Raw genomic sequence first — 19,526 nt, 5'->3', positions numbered from 1 at the left:
CACCTTCAGGGAATGGGCTGCAAATGTGCTGCCTCGCTGAGCCACAGGGGTCATATATTTTAAATGAACTGCTTATTGCCTACCAAGTACACAAATCAAATAAATTATACATAATGTAATGCTCTATAATGTGAGAATTAGGTTTTGTGTGAGGTCACTTTGCCACAAAAAACAAAAAAAAAAAAGAAAAAAAATTAGGACACGTCCCTTTGAGGGAGAAAGACAAAAACTTTGTGGAATCGTTTCACTACCCAATGACAAATGCACGCATGCATACGCACACAAACACACACGCGCACCCACTTTCTGTCACTCTCCCTGACAAACACGCTCATGCTCTCACCCTCGTTCTAATTTCCCCCGTGTCTCTGCAGTGAGCTCACTGCAGTGCGACTCCCCCCCCCCCCCCCCCCCAACCCGCTCCTCGCCACCCTACGTATAATAGAATATCGATCGCTTGCCTTTGCCGCAGTGTGTAAGCGAGTGCTCCTGTGGACGAGTGTGTGTCTGACTGGGGCCCTCCAAGGTCATCGCTATGGCAACCTGAGCATGGGGTCCTTTCGCTGTGCTGTCACAGAGCACAGGGTCACAGGGGTCACGTGAAAAGGGGGACAAGAGGGGGTTGGTGAGCGCTGCGGTGCTTGGTATACTGGAGGCAGAGGAGAGGAGCCACAAGAGCTGGAAGTGCCCTATTCCACTGTGTATTCAGACTGGAGCAGAATAATGAGAACATGTACAGACCTAAGTGTTGCCGAGGGACACCGAGTTCACTACAACTCCTGCTATGCATGCACAAACAAAAGTCAACTGTAATAGCAACTTTAGAGGAAATAAATATGACTTAATTTGATACTGAATAAAAAAGAAAGAAAGCGAGAATTGGATAAGCTGGCCTTAAGAGTTTATTGCACTGAGAAAATATAGATACAAAACACCCAACTTTTATCAGAATGTAAACGAACGATGAATTTCAATAAAGTATTTTACATTTATGTGACGTTACACCTCCAAGTTCCAAGCTAAACATGTATACATGCTAACAAGGAAATTATAAACCCGATGTAAAATACCATGATTAAGTACTGACCTTTAAAGATGTGTCATCATCAAGCCATCTATATAAGAAGCCTATCTGAATGACCAAACCTGCATTTGTCTAATAATAATAATAATAATAATAATAATAATAATAACAATAATGATAATGTGTGTTTGTGCATTAGCATTAGATACAGTTTTAAAGCTTTAAATTGCACTTTCCTTTGGAAACAATCACAAATTCTCTTTAGAAGTGTAAAGATTACATTGATACATATTATTCAAATCAGAGAGAATGTATTAGCCCAAATATCTACAGCAGAGAGCACAGCACAGATAGCCCATTAAGATATAAGCTGAGAAATATTGCAAGGAATGAAAGACTATTTTACACAAATCAGAGGCATCCAAGGTTTAAAATGAACATAGAAGGCATATAATCTGCATTAATGTGTGGTTAGACTTACGTTCAGAAATCCATTTTTGTGTTCTATGGCAATTTATGTGCTTAAATGAGCTTCAAAAAGCTGTCAGTAACATGACAAGGTACATTCTTGATACCATGGTAAGGGGTTAAAACACAGGGAATTTAACAAGCTAAGAAACATATATATGAACAGCTCTTCCTGTGTGCAAACATATTTGCAGGGTCAACATGATGACTGATAGCCAACCGGCGCCTGCTGATAGTTTAGCCTGGTCTTTATACGGGCTCCATGAGGAGCTCTTCCATGTCCGATCCCTCCAGCTCACGAAACGCAGCATGAGAGCCAATCACAAACAGCGTTGCTCCTGGGAAGATGAATTATAGCAGTATAAAATGGATGTGAAGAGAAAGTAACAAAGAAGAAGGTTTTTCTTACAAATGCGTGAACAAGATTTAGGTTCCACTATTAGAGAAATGTTAGCATTGCAGACAGCAGTGGAATATGTTCAATTATATTTCCAAAATCAGAAAAACACAATAACATTTTTTTTAAAACAAAGATTCAAAAGAGTAACACAGAACAAGTATAATGTGGTTTGGTTTACCAAGAACCCAAAACACGGCAGCGCCAGCTCCGGCTAACCAGAACGCAGGCAGAGAAATGGCTCCAGCCAGGCTCATCTGGTGAGGCGTAGTCAACTCTTTGCCTGGTTTGAGAACACAAATTATGACAGCAATTAAAGATTCCATAAAAATGAAGATGTTTTATTTTCTCAAACTAAAATCTTACATAAATTTAGCTTATTCTTCACTAAACTGACATCTTTTGTGGTTTACTGAGAACTGTAATAGTAGAGAACAATAATTTGCGGGCAGAAACAGGTTGCTTCATTAACCCATTGATTTAATTTCTATACACAACAATTTAGAGGTAATAAATAAATAAATAAATAAATAAATAGATGAATAAAGATATACAACTTAAAGTTTGATGTTTAATTATTCGAGCTAGCTTTATCTTAAAGTAGCTGCTCAAAAAAACATTTATATTACTTGCCGGTGATTCAACAAGCAGGTATTTATGTGATTGTCCGAGTTATTTGAGACACTTTTACTCACCGAGCACAACCAGTTTAGACTCCAAAGATTTGATGTGAATGATGTAAAAGGCACCGGCAAACACAGCCAAGGCGATCAGTAGCATGGGCGAGCTGATGCTGAAGAGAGGAAACATCAACAGTCCAATCGTTTATTACAGTGTATCAGCTGAAAATTTCATTCCTTTCTTTCTTTTTTTACTACCGCTTCCCTTTTTCCCCGTTTCTCATTGGCCTAACCAGATTTATGAGCTCCGAACAAAGTCGTGTTTTGGGCTTACATGCAGTAGAGGATAAGCCCCAAGAAGATGAAGGTGTAGTTGCTGTTGTAAATTTCCACATTTTTCACCACCCTCTTGCACAAGTCTCCAAAGTTGCGGGGTTTTGAAAACTTGCGCTGGTCTACAAAACTGGCCCAAGGTCGAATGGATAATCGGCGCTTGTCGAACCACTCTTTAGCCATGCTAGCTGAGATGCCTTTGGGAAGCCAGAGCCTATGAAATAAGATGAAGACATTAAGAACCAGAAACATTAAGAGGAGTTATGACATGTGCAAAATTTATATTATCACTTGGTGGCTCATTAAGCTTACAAACATTAGTAGCAGGTATAACAGATGCAGAAGCACATGTCAGCTCTATTGTGTGATAAATCTGAGATAGACAAACACATTTAAACTCATACTTTGCCAGGATTCCTGTGCCTCCTGTGCCTGTAGGATGAGCATCCTCAGCTGTGAACAGATCTCCTGCCTTGCTGTCCATGTCCACTTGACAGTTCTCCCCCTTTGGCACTCCAGATGGCATGTACACAGTCTGCTGTCAGACAACTGCAAGGAAGAAAACACAGAATGTAAATACCAGTTGTAAAACATTTCCATCACTAATTCTCAAGTCCCTCTAGAAGCAAATCTCACCAATGGATAGAAATGTTGAAATGCCACAGTTATTTTGATTCTAGGAAGTTAGGCAGTTATTTTGATTCATTATCAAATTTTAATTTTCATCAAAATGTAAAAACTTCCAAGATTCAAAAAGACAAAAGATAAAAAACAAACAAACACTACAATCAAACTGACTTGGTCTCAAGATAAGGTTGAAAGAAAAAAAAAAAAAAGCTTTCTTCCCCTACACAACAACACTGGTGGATGAAGTAAGACTCATATAGGTTTAAAGTTATGATTCTCTGACTCATATTTTTGCTGCCAATGCCTTTTATTTTTTGTTATTCCTGAGCAGCTCATTAAAAAAAGTATTTTAAGCTTGACTATAATAAACCTCAATTAGCAAACCAGATTAAATTTATTTCAGGGGTGCCAATTTGTTTTTATATACACACACACAAAAAAATCCTGCTATGCAATTTTGCACATACTTATGATGTTGACTCCCAATAGACGTTTATATTTAGCAACATAAGTTGTTTTAAACCATCATATTATAACACCAAAATCTGGGCATGAAACTCAGTAGAAGTAAGATAGAATACATGTGACTGAAAGTGAGGCAGACGTAACAGTGAAGCTGGAAGGAGTGGAGGCTCAGGGTCATGGATGTGGAGGATATAATCAGCGAGATAGAGGAAATCTGATCTGCTGTGGTTACCCCTAAAGAGAACAGTCAAAAGGAGAAGAAGGGCACCATTCTGGCACCACTTAATTGATTCCCTCTCTTTGTTTATATCCATATAAATGGTTAACTAAAGTATTTATAAACAGGTCAGCCAGTGTAGAATGAAGTTCGTGACCAACACCAGTTTTTATATTCCTGCATTTCTCAGTCCTGTCGTTCCCAGAGGTTGAAGAAACAACACTCAACACAAAAGACCGAGCTTAGCAACAGTAGGCAGAGGAAAATGTTCGTCAGCAAAAGGGCTTGGTCAATGCCACATCATTAAACATACGACAACATTTCCAAGGAATACTCACTTATTTTATTTTTAATTTGTCAAGAATCCTAACTGAATGACATTTTTAAACCCCGGTATGTAGTCCATCATAACTCCTAGTTGTTCTTAATAACTTGTTGTTCAAATTCTGTCGCAGCTAGCTTCTCTGCTAATAACCACTCCAGTCGAAGCGGATTTATGATTTTATCGTAGCCCAACTTTACACACCTAAATAAAATGAACCGAAATAAAAATGAACAATATCAACTGCCAAATTTACAATGGTTTAATTACATATACTCACAGCAGGAGATGAGTTTAATGGGACTGCCTCAGACCTTTTGTTGCTGTTTTAGTTTACGGATATGATGTGGCTCTTATTTGCCTTCCTTGTTGTTGTTCCTAGCTGCCTTGGTTCCAAACACCGCCACCTACTGACAGCATCCAGCAGTTTTCCCTCTGCTACGTTTGGGTGTAGCCTGCTGCAGTACATATTCTTGTGCTTATATGCTTATGGACACTACGCTGCAAAGCTCGCTTAAAGTACTGATTTGTTTTTGTTTTGGTTTGTTTTTTTTTTCATGTGGAAGCTAAGACAAAAAAAGTAAAACGAAAAAAAAAACAGGGGGGGGGGGGGGGGGGAATCAGCTGTCTTTACTGACTTGATCAATACGATAAAGTGACTGTTTATGAAAAACTGTCTTCAGATCAGTTCAAAAGATCAGCGAGAGCAAAAACGTGACTGGGTGTCGCCGTGGAAGTCAGGGGGCTGTGATTGGTCAATTCCTCAGCGTTGACGTAGTGCACGTTGCTGTGGAAGTTACTAGATCATTCAACCCACCCGGAGGTGAGTCGCCCCCAGTTACTTTGGGTTTCTTGATTAATATCCCGTTAAAATGCTTTGAATATTAATCTACTGGTGCTTTTTTCACGCTTTCATGTATGTGACCCAATGCTTGTCGATACTACAGCCAATTTAAAGCTGAAGTAAGCTAACGTTAGTAGCTAGCAAGCGATATCCATTTCTGTTCTTTGTATTTATCGGTAATGCATATAGAGGAAAAATATATACATATATTTTAACCCTATAGTTACTGTTATATGTTTCAGTGCGTATATAGAAATGTAGCACACCTGTTAATTTCAGGTTTGTTATTTGGCTAAACCGCTGTTTGCATTGCAGTTCTTGATGTTTGTTATGCTTTTTTCCACAGATAAACGTGACTGGTTACATAACTTGTCAAAGGGGAAAATTTTGCTCCACCGGTTGTTACTGGGCGTCTGAAGAACGGCTAATATCTTTGGCTTCCAACTGGTTAGTGTACGTTTCTGAGCGTAAATGGAAATAAAGTGGTTATAAGGGGGTTCTCCGTTACGCGTTTAAAAACTGTTTCGAGCTGAGGGTGAAAATGGTGAAAATGGCAAGGACTGCTGAGCTAGCTGATGCAGCCATATAATGGTAGAGACTAGAGAACGGGCGTAACGCTGCAGTATTACGCCAACATGATCATTGACTGTGTTACATGGCACAAACGGCTTGCTATGTTTTATAGATGAATACAGTTTAGTGGTTAATGCAGTTTATATGTAGCTACACGGGATTTGTTGGAGCGGCGTTTTATAGCTTAAACAGCGACACAGATGACATTGTTTAGTGTATGTAATGCAATTAAAAGTAGGAGTATAGAACATGGAAGGAACTCGAGGTCAAGCCTGTTAAATGAGAATTGCAGCCTTTACAGGAACGCTGAGTACAATGCATTATGTGTACTGAAAAGTAAAAATGTCAACAAATGCAGTGAAAACAGCCCCGTTTCTCTGACATATTGTCCAGCTACCTAGTTTTTACCTGAAGAAGATGTCAATGTCTCACTAAAAGCTTCATCATCCATTGGTTCGATTAGTTGTACTTTGGCTACAGTTACGCTAGAGTTAAAGCTGCAGGTCCTCTAGTGAATTTGGCTTTCAGGCTAGAAAATATGGCACACTCTTCAGCTTTAGCTCTATTTTTGTTTGACCAGGTGTAAATGCAGATTAGATGTGTTGCTTTGGACTTTGCACTACAAAGTGTTAGAGAGAGTTTTTAAAAAACATGTAACCACACCTGAAAATGCTTTCAGCATTCTACCGCTACCTTTGCCCTGTCATTTTTTCCTCTTCAGTATGTAGCATTATTGACATCTTGTTTTCTTTCTTTCTCTAACCCAGATTTTTTTTTTTTCTGGCACCAGAATTTGGTGCTGATTAACAGTAGCACTGACATATTTTGGTTGGTTCCCTCAACAGCACCAGCTCAGTACCCAACCCTACTTATCTGGTTTATATGGTTACTCAGATGTATCTTGTTAGACATCAAAAAACTTTAATAGTAATTGTTCTTCTATTTGTTTTTGTAGTCTTATCACTGGCTGAAACGTGGGAAAGGTCCATAGCCAAATCCTGACCATGGCTGCAGTGCATCATCAAGGGTACCCACTCAGGGATTCACTGTACTGGGATGAAACAGAGTGCCTCAACTACTATGGGATGTTGTCTCTCCATGAAGTCTTTGAAGTAGTTGGTTCTCAGCTGACCGAGACTGACATTGAAGTCCTGTCATTCCTTCTGAATGAAACTTGCTCCGCGACACATCCTCTCGATCCCGCAGGCTGGACAGTTGAACCCCATGAGGACAATCCAGATGATCCAGGTGTGGCCCCAAGTCCACAGCTACTAAAAGCATGGCAGCAATTAAAGCCTACGGGGTCACAGCAGCCCTTTTTGGACCCAAAACCCAAGAGTGGCCTTGAGCTGTTGCTACAGCTCGAGAGGAGAGGATACTTTAGTGATGGAAACCTGGCACCACTACTGCAACTTCTAAGAGTCCTTACCCGTCATGACCTGCTACCCTCAGTGTCCCACAAGAAAAGGAGGACAGGTGAGGATCTTGAGATTATGTCCTGCTGTAGTTGATCTCAAATAGTTTGCCATTATGTGTTTTTTATGCTTTTCAGTTTCTCCAGAGAGAATTGGACAGAGGTATGAGATAGAAAGCACAGAGTCGGTGTGTACTTCTGGAATAAGTAGCAGCTGCAGGGAGACCGAAACTCCTCTTACATCTTTCGCACATCAATTAGAAACTGGTAAGTTTACTGCTCTTTAGTATTTGGCCAAACTGAAGTACGTTCTTAAGTGTCTTCAAGCTGATTAATGATGATTTGAAAACGTGTGTGTGTGTGTACCAGATTCTTTTGTGGTTCAGAATTGGCCTTCTTTAGCCTGATTGACTCTGCTTATATGCAAAATATAAATTAAGGCATGGAAGCTGCTACTTTTTTTCCCACATAAATCGGTGCCTTTTGTGTATTTCTGACTATTATATATGTCAGTGATTATTATCCTAATTAAAATAATAATATTTAAAAAATAATTTTTGGTGGTTAAAACCTTTTTTTTTTCTTTTTTTTTGATCTGTGTCTTGTGTGGGGAAGAACGCTGTGTACGCACCATGATCTTAACAGGCATTTTTCTTGTTGAAAGTTGTGATCAAATATCAGCAGTAAAATTTCGATGAAAAGCTAAAAATAGTCCTTTGCTGTTATTTTTGTCTTGCATCCCTGAACTCAGTCAATATGTTTTCTGTCAGGTATTTACACTCCTGTGGCTGGGCCATGTGCAAGTAGGCGGAGGAAGAAGAGGGGAAATGGCTGGAGCCGTAAGTCCAAGAAAACAAGCAGGCAAAGTCATCCTCTGCCTCCACCACCAGCGCCACAAAAAGTGTCCTGTGGTAAGTGCAACTCATGCATTTTCAAAGTGTCTTTCTTTTTATTTATTTTTTTGTTTTTTCTCTTGTCTTCTGTGGTACCTTCATCCTGCTATTTACCCCTGCTGCTCATTTTTCCTTCTTTAAACAGACGAGAATATAATTTTCAGCCTATTAACACCTCCCTGGCATCATCATATTTCCTGTTTAGTTTCTTCAATTCTGATGTTGTTTATCTATGCTAAATCTTGAATGCCAAAATGTTTAAAAATGCATAAAAGCGCCAAGTTCATGCTTAAGAAGATTCGTGTTTAAAAGTTAGCATACAATTTAACATGTTATTTGTAGACTTGGGAGAAATGGACAAATTAAATAGCAGTAGGGATGGTAATTGATAAGAATTTAGTAATTCCGATTTCTTTATCGATTTTGCTTATTGATTCGGTTCCTTATCGATTTCTCATTGCCTCCACTTTGAGAGTCGCCAGCACTTCTAAGCAGCATATCAAATTCATGCAAATTAATTGCGTACGTAATTAACTAGGTGGTGAAATGTTTGTGCATGTTGGAGACATTTCCCCTCTTTGTTGTGATCAGTGTTGGGGTCACTACTCAAAAAAATAAATTTAAAAAGTTGTTGCACATATTTCACAGAACACTTTTCTTAAAAGTAATGCAGTACGTTATTTAATTACTTCCAGGAGAAAGACATTTGTTATACTACTTGTTACATTACTTTAGTGTTACTCTGTAAAATGATCTGAAACTGACCGTCTCATAATCACAAATCCTAATAAGGACAAACGTGATCTTTCTCTTAGTATTTAGGTATGAACACAAAGCCGACAATGCAAGTCGAAGATAAAAAACCATCACCAAGAGACTTTAAAGCAATCGTCTTGGTGATTCCACTGTAGAAACGGAGACTGCAGTATGACTGCTCATCAGTTTGTTACCTGTTGAAGTTCAGCAGTGGCTGCTTCACTATAACTAATGGCTCACTTTATCATGGTGCTGGGCTTAAGTCAGCATTCACTCAGCTTTAGCATCACTCTGAGTTCCTCTTAGTAGGGCTGCATGATTTTGCATAAAATGAGAATCACGATTTCTTTGGCTTAGAATTGAGATCACGATTCTCTTTTCCAATATAAATATTTATTGCACTTATTAACTGCACATCAACTTCGTAACAGTTGAGACTGAACATAAAAACAATAAGTAAACATAAAACAACAAATGTCTCGTTTTGTTGTTGCCGCAAAATGTCGTACTGCTTGAAATTCCGTCTCCACCGTTGCTCGACACTGCGTGTATAGGTAGTGCAACAATAGAAAAATAGTTGCGGGACGGCACTGTGTAGCGTTTGTCTAGGGTGTTGATCATTTTCCTAAATCCCTCGTTTTGCACAGTGTTGATGGGAGCCATATCTTTGGTCAGGTGATAAGTGATAGCCTCCGTAATTTCTTTGTGCCTGCGGGAGTTCGACGGGTATAGGGAAGCGCTGTATAAGGTTCCCGTTATTGATGTTTGGGTGGTTGACCGGGACGGATTTTCTCCTGTCACTTTCTCGTCATCCCTGACGTGCTCTCTGTTGTTTTTTTCCCTGCTAATTTTAGCATCACACGGCACAGCTTCTGTATCACGTGGTATAAGGCTCCGCCCTTGTCATTTGTTGAACAGGAAGAGTGAGCGCTTGTTTTCATGCAGAGTACGTCCCGGATCAAAATGCGGTACAGTCGTTGTCGTCTTTTTTTTTTTTTTTTTTTTTTTTAAATCGTTGTCATTTGGAAATGGGAAATGAGATCGCACATAAGTATGAATCGAGATCGCGATTTTCTAACGATTAATCGTGCAGCCCTACCACTTAGCTTAGCGTTAGCATGCTGTGCTTGCGGAATGTTGAAGTTGCGTTAACAGTATAAGGCAGTTGTTTCTGTCCCAGTCTCCACTTTACCATTGCGCTCTCATCCTTTTATACAATAAAAAATAAAAGAAATGTCCATATTCACGTCATAAACTGCACTACTGTTTTCCTCCTATTACACATAAACTAAATCAGCTGAATGTAGCAAGAGTGCAAGAACGGATAAGCAGGGTCGATAGGCAGGCAGACTAACGATTTGAAGGAAGTAGACTACTGGGAACCAGTTCTTGACAAGAACCAGTTCTCGATTCCCATCCCTAAATAGCACAGAGCGGTACACTAGATTCACACCTACTTATAAAAATGTGGAAGATGGTGTGCTTGCAAAGGCCACTGTACTTTACCTCTTCCTGGAGCTGCACAGAGTCCAAACATGTTCCAGGGTTGAGGAAACTTTTATTTTCCTTCTGTTTTGTTTTTCAACCCAGTGTCACATTTGGTGAAAAATCCGGACTGCAATATTGCCTAAAGCTCTCTGTGCTGTACAGACCACAGCGCTCATACTTTTTATGTTAGTACCAAATGTGCTTAAAAATCCTAGAGCTACTTTTAAGTCTGAGAACTCAATGTGATGCGCTTCCCTTTGATTTTTTTTTTTTTAAAGCATTTCCACATTATGTTTTTGTTGGTACACTATGATCTTGTTGAGACTTAATGATAACCCTTTAACTGTCGTTTTTAAACATACAACATCAGAGTTTTGTTGCCTTATCAGTTTCTCCCTGTGGGAGTCCTTTATATTCTTTTCCCTTCATTCCACCTCTCTTTTCTCTAACCTTTTGGACTATGTTCAGCTGCTGCTGTTGATAAGAATGCTCACTGGTAGGCTGTGTCTTGTCCTTTTTTGTTTTTTGTTTTATTCCCTTTTCTTTCAATATAAGTGTCCAGTCCAATCACTACCAGATAGAGCCATTGTTCTGCTTTATTGCTAAGCTTGAACCAGAGTGGTTCTGACAACTGTCAAACCTTACATATCCCCCAAAAATCACTTTTTAGCAGTTGTTTGAAACTGTCTTAACGCCACTGAAAAGCTGCACTATGTAATCCATTGTCAACGTCTTTGCCCATATTTCCACTACTACCTGCCTTTAAGAAATCAATGGTAGTTTGTCTTGGTACAAAAAGACAGATAACACTAACATCAGTTTCCCTTTGTGTGAAGTTTGCTTAGTCATTCATGTAGACTTTCCCAAACTTCTTTTGAATGTCCATCTTTGCCTGTTGGTCAGAAATATTCATTACAACAAAAGCCCGATGATTCTCACTTCATTCAAAAAATAAAAGAAGAAGAAATCATTAAGGACAGCCTTTCTTAGCTACTCAGGATGAGTGATGTGCCTGTGACTATGAACTGTTGCTGTCTTGACTCCACATTTGATTCCACCAGGTTGACTCAAGAATGTGACTCAGATCGAGTAACCTAAGACACAATGGATCATGGAGACTGAGGAACAAAACAAAAAAGTCTGTCACTCCACTCTGTCTGCACATACTGCAGTGTGCGCGATCAACTCAGTCATGCGCTCTCTCACAAGTCTGGGCCGATGCCTAAGGTAAAAGAGGCTCTCCCCCTTGTTACAGCAGGGGTTGGTGCTGCCACTTTGCTCTGTATACGATGCTTGTGTATCATAATGTAGCTGCTCCTTACCCTGTCTCCTTCAGAAAACATAATCTGCTTTAACAGAAAAAATCATCCTGTAATGTTCTCTAGTCTTGTGCACTGTGGAAGAAAAAAAGCTTCTATTTGAGATTTTTAGCTTCCTGCCTATTAATGACAAGAGTTATTGGTGTCAGTGTTTCACAGAACTACCAGAGTCCTCAGCAGTAAGTCTCAAACCCAAAGACTGTACAGTGATCTTGGGAAAACCTTGAGTCAGTTTGATTTTACTCAAAGCATACCGAAAGGGGAAGCGTGTAACGAAAGTATTTTAAATTCCCCAATATTTGAAATCACGGGAACTTAACATATTTTCACAAATATGTCCAGCAGAAATTCCAGTAAATGTGAGTAAGGCTTGGGAAAAGAATGAAACTAACTTCTTCCAACCAGATGACCAGATGCTTTATATGGGCAAGAATAGGACATTGAATTAGGCATAGCTGAAAACCTTTAGCTGTAAAGAAAACTAAACTGTTAGCCACACTGACAACATAGCCACTCATCACATTGTCTAACCTTAATTTACGTACACAACCTGGGAAACCAATGCAGCACAGTTCAATCTTACAGGAAAATTAAGTTGGCAGCGTAGTAGCCGAGGAAAAATACAGCAAGTATGTGTACTGTCAGAGTCAGTCTGTCCTCCATTTTAGAGCTGCCATTTCAGATTTTCCTGCAGAACTTTTCACAGTTAATTAAACTTTTCATCGTATGAAGGGTGGTGAATGCCTTCGTTGTACAACAGCCAGTTCTCTCTCTGGAAAGACCTAATTGGTCAGTCTCTAGTCATGGGCTAAAGCCTAAAAAGAGAGCTGAGAGAAGTTGCACAAGTCTAGTTTTGTCTTGGACAACATGCAGAAAGATTATTGTGGAAGCTTACAGAAAAATGTCTGCTTAACTTTGCTACTTTAATAAAATTCAGTAGCCTGTCAAGGAAGCCACCAGACTTGAAGCAAATTGCTCCAGCCTACTATTGTTCAGTCTGAATGATTCATATTCTGAAATGGCCACTGTGCACCAGCCCTGACCTTTGCTCATGTTACACAGTACAGTTTCTAAATGTTATTAAAGAGGATGACACCAGATGAAATCATGGAGGTTTTTAGCTGTGGTGAAAGTTTCAGTAGTAATGCAGAAGTGAAAGCTGTTCTGGTCATTTATTAAAAAAACGTAATGTCTGATGCCTAACCCAAACAGAGATTTAGGTTATATTTGACTGAGGTCATGGTGAGATAAATTAGGATTTACAAAATAAAATTAGAACAAGTACACTGAAGAGTTTAACTCAAAGTGGAAACAGAAATGTGTTGGACATGTTTGTGAAAATGCGAGTCAGCACTGCATATGAACCCATTGGAGACGTGCAAGGCTTATAAATGGCTGCCCTGTGAATTGAACTGACTCATATTATTTTGGCAAACTGAAACATCACGATGCCAGTTCTGGATGCTCAAGAGACAAAAAAAAAAAATCCTAATTGGGCATAGAGTCCTGTTCTGTAAGGCCATGTATTCAATTGCACCAAATCTAAAATGGCTGCCAACAGACAGCTCTTTTAAAAAAAAGAAAAAAATGTCCATGTAACCTTTACTCAAGCCGTTCTGGGGAAAATCACCGAACAGTGCTCTGCTGAAGGAAGCTCATGCTGTATCTTATCTCTGTGCCCTGTGAGAGCCCTGGTGTGCGTTTGTCAAGATGGAGCAGAGATAGATAGGGCAGTTCAGTCCAATGCTGGCCCATAGCATTTGAACAGACCTCAAATACTCTTTCTTGTCACCATTCATCATCTCTTAGGTCATTTTCAGTGAAGTATCTCAATTACATTCTGACAATGACAACTGCTGTTACAAATGTCTTAAAGGTGTTTGCACATTCAGCTCAGTAGTGTTTTTGTGTCTAAATGGGGTGCTTGTGAAGGCCCTTCCTTGGTTTAATGAGCACTGTTGATTAACGGTGCGGCACAAATAAAGGGCCGGAAGATAAGGTTAAGAGATTTGGTCAAGGTAAGGGTAATCCAAGTATCCCATTTAGATTTTACCTTGTTATAGTTCAGAGCAGTAAATGCATTTCTGAGCTGATTAATTTGCCAATGCAAACTATTGGCCTTACTGAAGCCTCATTAAAACTAAGAAGTGACTGCTGTGCCATGCCTGCTTGATGTTGGGGGAGGAACAGTCCATTTAACCACTATGCAACCCACTTGTGCTTGTCTGTTTCTCTCCTTTGTCTGTGTTCGCAGTTCTAAACAGAGCACCCTGTGTGTCAGGAAAACTATATCCTCACACACAAAGAGAAGGAGAGAATGAACAGTAAATATTCAAACTACACAAAACGGTACAGAGGATTTATGTTGTTTTTTTTTTTTTTTTAAACTATAGGGAAAAAGTTCTTCAGGCAGACACAGATATTTTGCCTGTCTCTCAATACCCCCCTAACTCTCCACTCTCTTGGTCAGTTGTTCAACAGAAAAACGGATCGATAAAGAGTTGAAGCTCTCCGTGCCAAGTGACTCCTCGTAAATGGGTACTTAAACTTTTTCTCTTTTCCCCCCTCCCTCCTTTTGGTGGGGTGAGATGAGGAGCCAAACGGACTTGGTGTTTAAAGTGAGAAAATGAAAGCTGTGGTTCCTAATGTCCTGTCTAAGTGGATGTCTCTATGTGTGATGAAGCGTGAAGTGCTCTGTAACCCTAACAAAATGACTATCACTGTGTTCCTGTGCTTTTAAATGGCCTCCTCACTGTCACTATCTCTGCCTCCATCCTCCTCAGTATGAAATGGGAAGGCAAAATGGAGGACATCCATAAATAGAGTAATTGCATGAAAGGCAGGTGTTTATTGTACCCTCAGCCCTCACACACTCTATAATGATCCAAAAAGGTCAAATTGTTAATGGTGCTCGAACTTCATATTTTCCTCTGTCCATACTGAATATTGTATAAAGTTAGATTATGTGTAGTCTGTTTAATCTTCTATGATAGTTCACACCTCAAAACACAAAAATGCTCAAACTGCAAATTTATCCATGTGCTTGCCACAACGATGGATACGTAATCTTTTTTTATATAACTTCATTAAATCACAATGGACTCCTGCTAGTGATCAACAAGTGTGAGTTTCGAAGTCAACACAAATCTGTTGGGGTGAAAAACTGTAGCTTATTGTGTTGAAAACGTATGTGACTCGGACTGCAGCGGGTTTCCTTCAGGATTTCTCAGGAGTTTTGCTGCATTCAATTTACCCTCTACCTTCAGAAGCTGCTGCAGCGAAGCCTCCACACAGCATGACGCAGCCACCATCACACTTGTGGGGATAATGTGTTTGTAGTGGTGAGGAGTTACTGACTTGTGAAAGCAGTGGGCAGAATTCATAAAATAAGCCTAATTCCACGTGGATCCTCCACTTTTGTAATGCCAGCTTCCTCTATAGTAGCCCGCTGGTTTTATAGGTAGTGTTTCCATGTCAGCTTTAGGATTGTGTAGACCTCCTGTAGACATCTTGGTGCTCTTCTTCACTAAATGTTGCACAAGTACAGTGTGCTCTATAGAGATGAGCAAATTTTTTCATGATATTAAACTGATGAGTCATGTGACTTAGCTTTTCTCTAAGTAATACTTTAGAGTGACAAATCACTCAAGTGTTTGTAATGCATTTATAGTACTAGCCCAACTTTTTTTTTTTAAATATTAAATGAACATATAAAGGGAATGAATAGTTTTTACAGATGTTTTACATTCTGTGATGATGATCTTTGGTGCAACAGTTTTTCTATGTGTCTGGCTTCTGTATTGCCAATGAATTTACCACAAAAGTTATTTTAGTCTAACACAATTTATTGAAACATTGTAACACAGACATGATTTAATAAACAAAACTTGAACTATAATCGAAGGTTTCTTTAAAAAAATCTTGACATTTTATATTTTTGTACCATAAATCCCTTTTGAAGAAAACATTCTTCCTTCATTCAAATGATTTTCATGTAAAAACTACACATTTTAAACATGGCTTAAAATGTGTTGATTTAGTGTCCCCTTCTAACAAGTCGTCTGTTTTTATAGTAATCTAATTACAGACTTGTGGGGCATGAATGCAAAGCCACTGTTTGCTTATTGCTCTTCTACAAATGTTAAGAGATGCAAAATCAATGGTTTAATTCAACATTTGCATTTCTAATGTTGGCATTTTCCAAACTTTATCCCTCTTGAGTCTCGCGCCATTCCCTATAGCCCCAAACAAAACATGGCTGCAAGAGGGGTGGATGTGACTCTCAAGTCAAAGCGTGTGTTAAAGTGTACACTAATCCTCTGGTACATACATGAAGAAGAGTTCAAGACAGTCTCGTAATCATGCTTACCTTATACTCTGGGTTTTTGTCAGAGGCAAGCGTGAGTTTATTAGAAGTACCTCTGGGTCCATTTCATTCAAACATTTGTGATGTGACCATGTGCTGCTTATTCCTTCAAAATTAAGTATTTCATGTTGTAGCATTTAAAGCTGATTTGATTTTTTTTTCCTTTGAGCCATTTTGTTTATTTTTAGTCACAGTGCTCCTTTGTAAGTTTTTTTTTTTCTTCCTTATTTGCTTCATAAAATGTCATCATGCATTCAGATGCAAATATGAAAAAGCAGCTTCTGCACATGAATTCAGTGAGACTCTTAATGCGAATGTTTCTGGAAGAAATGTTGCTGGTAAATACTGTTTACATCTGCTAAAGGGGTTTGAATGGGAGAAATGGATTTTTGTTGCAGCAAAAGTCGTCAGAAGCTGATTTCCCACTTGGAGCTCTGGATTAATGACATGGGAGATGATCTCAGCGTTGCTCTTGCTCAGTACAGTATGTATCCTCTAATCTTTCTCGCTGTGCTGTTGCATGACCACCAATCCTGTTACTACGGAACTCCAGACGCTATCTATTCTCAGCCTTACCCATTTTGATCTGAATGAATCTGCCCTTTATAAACACCTGTCAGGAACAAAAGCCACTCCCGGGCTTGTCACTGCTGAGTTGTTTTTGTTACCCCCGCTGCGATATTTGCTCAGGGTGCCAAGTTCATTTAATCATATTCAGTATACAAACGCTACAGCCGTGATTTATGAGGACCATGCTGGCTGTCGTACAGAAAATTCCCATGCACCAGCGTCTTCTGATTCAGTCATGTTGCTAAAAACCATAAGTACCTAAAAAGGAATTGTCCATCCAAAAAAAGAAAAGGGATCTACACAGCCGGATGAGCTAAAGACGATTTCTCTCAGTGCTCTGAATATCTTTCACTGAAACAGACGAGAGGGGCTTGTAGCTGTATTGAGCACAAAAGTTCACATGGGTTGGTCTAAGTCCATTGCCCTTTGTAAATAATTTGCCCTGTTCCACCACCGTATTCACTTACTTTGTCATGATTTGGTAAAATCAAATATTTAAGTCCAGTTAGTACTCCTACAATCTCTTTTTGCTTGATGTCTTGCACAAAGTTGAATGAGCCATCTTTTAACATTGTTTTCATGTTTGTTTCTTTCTCTCCCCCGTCTTTGTTTCAACTTCATCACCCCTCCTTTTCTGTCATGGGCCTATCCATTCTTTTCTCTCTTTTTTTTTTTTTTTCTCTTTTCTGGGTAACCTTCACTTTCCTCCTTCCTTTTTCACTTCCCCTCTGCTCTTCCTACCATTACTCTCTCTCCTCACTGCCACTCACCCTTTTGTCCATCATTACTTCCTCCTCCCTCTGCCATTATCAGATATCCGCCTGCGTGTCCGGGCGGAATACCTGGAGCACGAATCGGCATTACGCAACGGCGTCGCCTCGGACAAGCGGCAGCCACTGGAGCGGCAGTTTGAGTTGTTCAGTCAAGCGAGTTCGCTGCTGCGTGCCAGAGACCTGGGATCCATCGTCTGCGACATCAAGTTCACGGAGCTGGCCAACCTCGAGGCTTTCTGGAGTGACTACCTGAGCGGAGCTCTGCTGGAGGCCCTGAAGGGAGTATTCATCACGGACTCTCTGAGGAACGCAGCGGGCTCCGAAGGCGTGCGCCTGCTGATCAGTGTGGACCAAGACGACTACGAGGAGGGCCGAAGGCTGCTGAGAGCTAAGAAAATGATGTCATCCAGTAATGATGGGCACCCAGAGACTCACTGGGATTCATAAACTGATCAGACTCTCTGGGGTGTATTATATTAAACTTAAAGAAGAGAAAAGGGAGGAATGTAATTAATAATGGGTACAGGCTAGCTTGGAAGCATTTGAGGCCTCCATTTGTTGCATTCCATTTAATGACCACTAGATGGCAGAACTCACCATTGGTTCTTTTGTGTTCATAAGGAGCCTTTCTTTTTGCCTTTTTTTTTTTTTTTAAGAACTGTCAAATTTTAGTTGGAAGTGTATTATTTGTAAATGAAATATAAATAATAATGTATCACTGTATTTTTTTTTCTTTGGATTCATGCACAGGTGCTACATCAGGATGACACAGGATATATCGAGATTTTTTTCTTAGTCTCTGAGAACTGGAACAAGCAAGCCTGTGTCACCAGATCAAGTGGTAAGCCCCTCACAGCTTTATCTGTCTTACAAAATAGGGTTAAAGCAACTGGGCTACCACAAATGATGTAAAATACTAAGTTTTGGTTGACGCAAACACATAAAGCACATGGGTGTCCCTACCTCCTTATTTAACTAACTTTTTTTTTTTTTTTAATGTGTAACCATGGACATTTCAGATTCCAGCATGAGTTTAAAATTCCCAAATCCAAAAAGATCAATTTAACCAGAACGTCAAGATTGACTGTTGGATACTTCTTTGGGGGTTTGGAAAATAATAATAGCTTTAACTGACAATTATTTTTATTGGATTCTGTTAAAAGTATAAAGTAACCTGCCAATAAAAGTTTCTGGTCTTCAAAGAAAAAATTAGATGTGGAAAAGTGGGCTGCTCTCACAACAGATTGACCCAACTTTGGATAGAGTCCACATCTATATCTAGATAACAAACACTGGAATTTCCAGCCCTGTGTACCATGATAACCCAACTTGTGATTGCTGTGGTCAGTGGATACAGCAGTTGCCAGTAGATGACAGCAGTGATTAGGGCTGGGTCTCAACAGACCATGGAAGATTCATCATCACAAGCTTGTCAACGGCAGCCCGGATAATGCAACAGTGGCTTGTGTCCGGGTTTCCAGCAAGGCCTCAGCAAGTGCTTCTCTCAGCAAGTAAGGCACAGGACAGTGCATCGGTCAATAGAAGTGATGTTGGGGAGATCAAAATCAAAAGTGCACATCCCAGCTCCACTCAGCCCTGCTATGTAGGCCCAGTAGAGTGGCTCATGGACAGCTGTCGACTCACCCTGCTGGAACTAATGCCTGGACTTCACTCATAGAAGACGATCAATAAGCCCCTTCACTCTAAGTCCCTTCATACAGGCACGACTTAAGCAGGCAGACACTGTCTGAAGTGCAGGTCTCTGCAGGACCGGGCACAGAAAAGGACAATGGACAGATTTCCATGTTTACTTTTGTGTGTATTTGTTAAAGGAATTAATTAATGTGTGTTTGTATTCTTTCATGAGAAGAAAGATTAATTCAATCAGGGGAACATTTTTGTTAAAGAAATTTACTTTATGAAGGTCAATTCTTTTTGTGGAAATCTTTATAAATAAGAAATAATTTCCTGTGAATAATAAAGAGTTTTGATGGCCTAAAGCTGTTTACATTTATTACCTGTTTGCGTCTCTGAAACTATCACCACTTGTAATCTGA

The 19,526-nt window shown here is 39.7% G+C and overlaps 2 protein-coding genes across 7 annotated transcripts; one reads left to right on the top strand and one right to left on the bottom strand.

Moving 5' to 3' along the window:
• Nucleotides 1-884: 884 nt before the first annotated feature.
• rabac1 (Rab acceptor 1 (prenylated)) lies at nucleotides 885-4,901 on the bottom strand. Its single transcript, XM_086311336.1, has 6 exons — nucleotides 4,754-4,901; nucleotides 3,247-3,391; nucleotides 2,844-3,056; nucleotides 2,585-2,682; nucleotides 2,071-2,172; nucleotides 885-1,830 (listed from the first exon to the last, which is right to left on the bottom strand). Exons 2-6 carry the CDS (start codon nucleotides 3,366-3,368, stop codon nucleotides 1,742-1,744), a joined length of 624 nt encoding a protein of 207 aa, XP_086167462.1. The 5' UTR covers nucleotides 3,369-3,391; nucleotides 4,754-4,901; the 3' UTR covers nucleotides 885-1,741.
• A 255-nt stretch (nucleotides 4,902-5,156) lies between these two features.
• On the top strand, nucleotides 5,157-19,463 carry dedd2 (death effector domain containing 2). Of its 6 annotated transcripts, none has more exons than XM_086311335.1 (6): nucleotides 5,157-5,296; nucleotides 5,664-5,764; nucleotides 6,846-7,366; nucleotides 7,452-7,571; nucleotides 8,075-8,215; nucleotides 17,510-19,463. In XM_086311335.1, the coding sequence occupies exons 3-6, from the start codon at nucleotides 6,895-6,897 to the stop codon at nucleotides 17,914-17,916; spliced, it is 1,140 nt and encodes a 379-aa protein (XP_086167461.1). In that variant the 5' UTR covers nucleotides 5,157-5,296; nucleotides 5,664-5,764; nucleotides 6,846-6,894; the 3' UTR covers nucleotides 17,917-19,463. The 6 variants fall into 6 exon arrangements, with proteins under 6 accessions (XP_086167461.1, XP_086167459.1, XP_086167455.1 ...); XM_086311333.1 differs by having other exon boundaries at nucleotides 5,664-5,770; nucleotides 7,443-7,571; XM_086311329.1 differs by having other exon boundaries at nucleotides 5,158-5,296; nucleotides 7,443-7,571.
• The last annotated feature ends 63 nt before the right edge of the window (nucleotides 19,464-19,526 follow it).

The sequence above is a fragment of the Aulonocara sp. 'chitande type north' Nkhata Bay genome, linkage group LG11 (assembly GCF_057382095.1).
Source record: "Aulonocara sp. 'chitande type north' Nkhata Bay isolate Kocher_YH1m ecotype deep benthic linkage group LG11, A_spYH_male_GT1.1, whole genome shotgun sequence".
In the NCBI taxonomy this organism is placed as follows: Eukaryota; Metazoa; Chordata; class Actinopteri; order Cichliformes; family Cichlidae; genus Aulonocara; species Aulonocara sp. 'chitande type north' Nkhata Bay.
The sequence above is the reverse complement of the archived record's forward strand: the minus strand, read 5'-3'. Positions and strand labels throughout refer to the sequence as shown.